This window comes from Mesitornis unicolor, unplaced genomic scaffold (genome assembly GCF_000695765.1).
Source record: "Mesitornis unicolor isolate BGI_N332 unplaced genomic scaffold, ASM69576v1 scaffold11633, whole genome shotgun sequence".
Taxonomy (NCBI): Eukaryota; Metazoa; Chordata; class Aves; order Mesitornithiformes; family Mesitornithidae; genus Mesitornis; species Mesitornis unicolor.
The window spans coordinates 32,649-38,953 of NW_010176715.1; the positions used below are offsets into that span (position 1 = coordinate 32,649).

Consider the following 6,305-nt stretch of genomic DNA (forward strand, 5'->3'; position numbering starts at 1 on the left):
AAAAGAAAGTAGAATTAATGTGCACTTTGCAGGGAAAAACCCAGTAGTTTTACATCTCTCAGTGACAAAATTTTGCATTAGCTTTTTATTATTATTATAATCCCTGACTAATACTTTGAAATATCTTTGTGTTTATTGGGCAATCAACATACAGAATTCCTACTTCAGTTCATCACTCGCTTGTGTCCTAGCTAAAACATCTAGCAAGAGCTGCATAAGAGGCAGGGTTACGATTTCAAAAAGAAAAATGAAATAATGCTATTTTAAAAGTTACTCCATCATCTTTTTTTGCTTCCAAAGAAGAAAAACAACAACAATCATTTCACAATCATTACATTTCAGAATCTTTGAAAGAAGCTGAAACACACAAATAAATGCAAGACTAGATTAGAAGAGACAGATGTTAATACAAAGTATCCAAATGGTTTAAAAACCCACAACAATAGTTTCATTCCTCTTTCAGTCCCCAAAGAAAAATACAAATTGTGTTAACCCTTATAGCTACCTGAAACAAATGCTTAGGATTATTCAACATATAGGTTAAAAAGCATCTTCTCTACTAGCTAATATATCAATCTGTTCCTTCACAAGCATTTACAATACAAGTATCTAAACAGACCAAGTATCAAGAGTTTACACTTGCTCTCAATTGACAGTAATTACAAACCCAGGATAGCAATGGATTTGGGGAAACTGACCTCCCCCTTTTTTTCCAGGGATGCTGTGGCAATGGTTCTTGGTAGTTACAAATATTTACAATATACCAATGGATTAGTACAGCCTTCACATATCAAATTAGCTCCTAAAATGATGCACAGGTTCAAAGGAATGACTTCACTCAACCCAGTAAGGCTCACCTTTTCAAAATGTCTTAAACGCTATTAACTGCTTAGCTACAATCAATAGCCCACAGTTTTCTGTTCTACTGAAAGCACGCATCAAGCAACTTTAACAGGAAATAGCAGTACTACATCTAAAATAGAAATAAGGCTAAGTTTTCAAAGGAGAAGTAATGCTCCACACACATACAAACAGTTACAGATGGCTTCCAAGTACTAGAAGACTTAAAAAAGGCCAATGCTCCCAAAAGCACATCCTGTTTTTCAACAGCATAAGCCTAATAACAATGTTTTTCACCACAAAGTTTGTCTCACTTGATTGAAAACAGAGTACCACCACTCCGCACCAAATCAGTTCCTAGGTATTCCTGATGCATTTGACTGAGGTAGCATACTCACCTACCCACCAAGCATGCAGATAGCAGAGGCAAATCAGTTCACTCCTCTGAATAAATATGCTTCAAAAAACAAGCTCATGGGAACAAGGGTTCTAAGCACCTTAATCCCTACTATAAGATAGTTACATTCCATGCCTTTGTTTCCTTTTAGAAACACCGTACCCACAAAAAAAAATTTTGCTCCAATCAACAAATAAAAAATATATCTACTTTCAGCTGTTTATTCTGTTCTGTTGTTTCATCACCTGCTGCACAATAATGGCAAACCAAAAGACAGCAACAAAGGTGTCCAGTTTCCTCAGATCTGCACAAGATCTGCATTATTAAGCTCAATCTTTTCAGACCAGAAGCCTTTTTTAACATTCAAAGTATAATGCAAACCAAGCTATGCTTTCAACAGGTTTTAAAGTGCCAAGTTTGTAAGTGCTGTTAACATGACTCTGAAGGCCAGTTCTGTATTGTGGTAATAGGTGATGAAAGAGAGAAACAAAGGCCTTGCTGTCTAAGTGAGAAATGCTCAGAAGCCCCAGAGATGGGGGGTGGGGGTGTGTTCAAGACTCAATATAAGTCACACAGAAATCAGGAAAAGAAAAGAAGTGAGGCTTGCCCTGTGAGGAACAGAATCCCAGAGGCTGCTACTAACTCCATATTTTCATTTTCTACCTTCATTTCAGCCTTTTATTATCACATTCCATTCCTCCTCCTTTTTCAAACTAAATAAATCAACTGCCGTGCACTGCTGGCAAAAGAAAACAACAGACAATTACTGCAGACTTCCAAAACCCCAGTTCCTTTTTAAGTCTTCAGGACAATGTTAATGAAGAAAGACAAAACCGTTACATAGCAGAGGATAGGGATTTTCTTGGTTGGAAAAACCCAAAACCTGAGGACTTTGAATTGAATGGTAAAAGTCAAAACTGTAATGGATATCTGCTTCACAGTTTTTAATTAGAGCACAACAATGCTGTCCTTATGCTATAAAAAGAACATATAAATAAATTTACGTACGCATCAGATGAAAGATCCCATCACAGGCGTTAATATGAGACAAGAAGGAATTTCCTAAGCCTTGGCCAGTGTGGGCTCCTTTCACAAGGCCAGCAATATCCACCACATTCAGAAAGGCTGGAATTTTGCTGAAATATAAGAGTTAAAAGTTTCATTACTGAGGCATATTAGCCAAAACTTTTGGCACAGAAATAAATCAGCAACATGAAAATCCAACACTTACCTTTTCCAGAACAAGTTATACATGACAGTAGCTTTCTTCCTTATTTAACGTGCAATATATAAAAGACAAGACTCCCCCTTCCCATGTAAAACATCAACCATTCTTTAGTATCTGTGTCATTATTCATGTAAAAAGAAGTAAACTAGTTTCTAAGTGTGGAATCATACTGACAGCTACCCAAATAATCAACCAGGCCTGGCACACTGAGCCATGAAGTCAGCCATCTGTAAGGGGTAGTTTTGATAGTACCAAAGGGGTAAGACACAGAAACGGCCACTGCACTCTGCTATCACACACCTCTAAAGCTACCCTTTAGTCCAGTAAGTTAAGCAACTTTCTCAGAAGACAAGGGCATTTTTAAAAATACAGTGGAGATTAAATCTAGCAGTGACCAGGGTTATGCAAACAATTTGAAAGCGAGCAGAAAAGAAGTTAATCTTAAGCTGGCATTATAATGTAAACAGCTGTGATGTTTCCATCATAGTTATCATCAACAGGTTAGCAGACACGTCTACACATTTTATACAGCAACAACAGAATAGTCATGAAGTTCAAATTAGCTTACAGAAAATTTGAAAAAAGCTTTCAGAGCTATTGGAAATGCATATGGCAGTTTATAAACCTCAAGCTTTTTATACTCTGCAGATTCTCAAGTTGTTTTAAAATAAGCAAATAACTTAATGGGCATTAATCTTTACAGGAATATTCTAAACTAAATTACTTCTCAAAATCCAGCTGAGTCAGGAAAGAAAACAACTAAAGCTTAGTGATAAGGTATTGGCTAAAAGCACCTCCATATGGTCTATGCAAATAACACCAGCATAGAGAGTGGCAGAGACAGAACCACACAGAAAGACTGCAAATTCCTCACTTGCAAAAGACCAGAAACCGCACACCACAGTCATCAAGATCTCCAACTTGATGGCTTCAAAATTAATAACTGGAACACTACTTAAATTCCAAACATTTTAACTTATCATCCTTAAATTTCATTAGCACTGTGCTAAATGAATACAACAGTTCATTATTTCAGTGACAGTAAATATAACGGAAAACACCCAAATCCATAGCTTTAACGACGACGACGAGAAGGGTGTGACTTACGCTGTGAAGTCTGCATGAGCATTCAGCACTAATCTGTAAAGCAGTGAAAAGCTCTCTTTTACAGTGAGTGTTCTTCAACATGAGATTCAAACTTAAAGACACGCATTCTGTGGTCTACCTTAAGGTGCCTTTACCGGAGACCGATCATTGCAGCACTGCTCACAGACCACAACCACAGAGGTGTGAATGAGCGCTAGGGATGACCTGGCCAGTGACCTCCTAGACAGCCCTATAAAGAAACCTTCTCTAGACAGTGTTATACTTCTGAAGTCTTTCTTGCCCACAGCTCAAACTGAGGTTTTTTTAAAATTTATTGGTGTGACAGCTTGCTGATAAATACATTTGGTTTTTCAAATACTGAAATATTTGACAACATGATGGCTGCCAAATCTGTAACAGCAGAAAACTCCACCAACATAAAAAAACCACCCTTCTCTTCTTACCCTGATGCCTGGTATGGCAGCTATGGCCCAGACAGAAAAAGCTGTAGTTAGGGAAATCTATGGTTCGTTGCCTCTGCTCAGAGAAACGGGCTTATGTAAAACAAAAGTTTCCAGCTTTTTTTTTTTTTTAGTGTTATCCCACTTCCATTTGACTGCAGATGACACAACACATAGTTTAATATTAGCAGATGTGCTGGTTCACTCGGCATGAACTCCCTGATTTGGGAAGAGAAGATCCATTAGAGTCTGTCTCAGTATGCAACATCGATATTTCTGGAAGTGTGGTGACCTAAAAGCAAGGTATCTTATTCTGGTTTTGTTTTCGATCTTCCTCTAACACTTCTCAATAAAAATGATTTATTTCAAGTAAAATAATTTCACAATACAAGATCTGGATAAAATCTTTTTCTTTACCAAGGTGAAGTTCAAAGTATCACTAAGCCTGTCAGGTGCAATAAATCAGGAACTTAATGATGTTTCATGTCATTGATACCTTTACGATGCACTTAGAAACAAGCATGAATAGAACACGATACCCAGAAGGGTGAGTTTTTAAAAATACACAATAAAATATTTACAACACAGCACAAGTTAAATTCAGGTACACAATACGTTGACTTTTAGCTTTAAACTTCACTAGGCCCATGAAAAGAAGGGCCCATCCTTAGGCAGGCAGATATAATACTGCAAATAATGCTGTTGAATGTGGTACAAAGAATAGGAATACGAGTACATTCTGAAGTTTACAAACTTTGAAAGTGTCACATTTTTGTCCCACTGCGGTTTTCTTTTTTTTTCCTAAACTACCAGTACACAAGCTGAAATGGAAACAGCAAATCCTTCCGTTTAACAAACTACCAAGAGCCATGCACATTCTAATGACAGAAACCAGTAACTCTAATGCATTAACTCCTTTTGCCTGACAGAACTGCAGAGCTAACACATACCTCAAAAGAAACAGCAGCAGCTTCCCAGTCAGAATTGTTATAATTCCTTGCTCTTTGACACATAACTAAGTCAACAGCAAGGTAGAAAAAACGCTGCTCTTTAAAGCACTTCTCTATTGTCATTTTAAACTGTGTTTTAATACAAACAAAAGTGGTGTTAGAAATGTTCTCCTCTGCTCCTCTCTCATCATTCTAGCAGGATTTACTTCCTGGCCGCCATCAGAAGAATTCACACTTTCACTACAAAGATGCCACATTAGAGCAAGACAGGTACCTTCATATGCAGATGGACTGCTCTGTCACCAGCATCAACCTCATCTGCTAGACAATTGAGAGAAAACCCCAGCACATTTATTTCACAACTGGCTAATAGTAGCAAGAGACCTTTGAAGAGTATCCGGATTTCCAGGGTGTTTTCTCACCTTTTTCTTGGGTACCACAAAGCTAACATTCCCAGCAAAATAAAACCATCCCCATTCCTGACAGACCCTTTCCTAAGGCTAAATCTCTATGTCAGCATAGAAAGATGAATGCAGAGAAAAGGAGAAAAACTGGTCACATTGCCTATGTTCTGAAGGACAAAGAGTAAGCATTATGAAACTAAACAAACAGAAAACACTGCAAAGAACGGTGAAAAAGTACCATGTGTCTTGAGTGTGTTTTAGTTTTTAAATGTAGAAGACTTAACTGGCTTGTTCCACCCCCCTCCCCAAGCAGATTCATTTCCATTTCTTAGGATTCGTTAGTCAGCATTAGCATAATGTCACTGAGCCTCAAATGATCATCAGGAACAGGTGGCATCAACTGATCATCTGTACAAATCAGTGCAACACCAATCTACCATAAAGCATGTCACAGGAATTTATAATATGAAACAGATTACCAAATCTAGAAGTATCTCTATATTTTAAACATAAGTATAATCCTTGAGCAAGGATTGTTTTTACCTCAGCAGCAGTGGCTTTGTGTTAGCATACTACCTTCACTGTACGAGCCACTGTGCAACCAAGAGCACAAGACTCACGGGGCCAAAGAAAGCAGTTCTGTAGTCCAGCGGTGAGTGTATTTATTGCGGAGTTAAAGACATCCACAGGGTTCTGCATTTTGCAGGGGAGGAGGCCTACTTCTCAGCAACTTTGTTTCAGAATTCTGTCCAAAACAGTTATTTAAACAGGCAAGAGGAGCTTCTTTACCTGACCTGTTTGCTCAATATAGTCGTACTGAAAAGTACGATGCAACTAGTTACCTTTTTCCTTTTAAAAACACACACACATGCAGTATCTGCAATTTGTTGTGCATGGGTTTTTTTGGTGGTTTTTCTTCCAAAATTTGAGGGAAATAGG

At 37.9% G+C, this 6,305-nt stretch overlaps 1 protein-coding gene across 1 annotated transcript in view; it reads right to left on the reverse strand.

Annotated features, from left to right (window-relative positions):
• Positions 1-2,245: 2,245 nt before the first annotated feature.
• The window catches only part of LOC104538565 (obg-like ATPase 1), a gene marked incomplete at both ends in the record, with an annotated part of 13,459 nt that continues 9,399 nt past the window's right edge, over positions 2,246-6,305 (reverse strand). The window contains one exon of the mRNA XM_010181810.1: positions 2,246-2,373. Coding sequence (XP_010180112.1) covers positions 2,246-2,373 — 128 coding nt within the window. The remainder of the gene's footprint in view (positions 2,374-6,305) is intronic.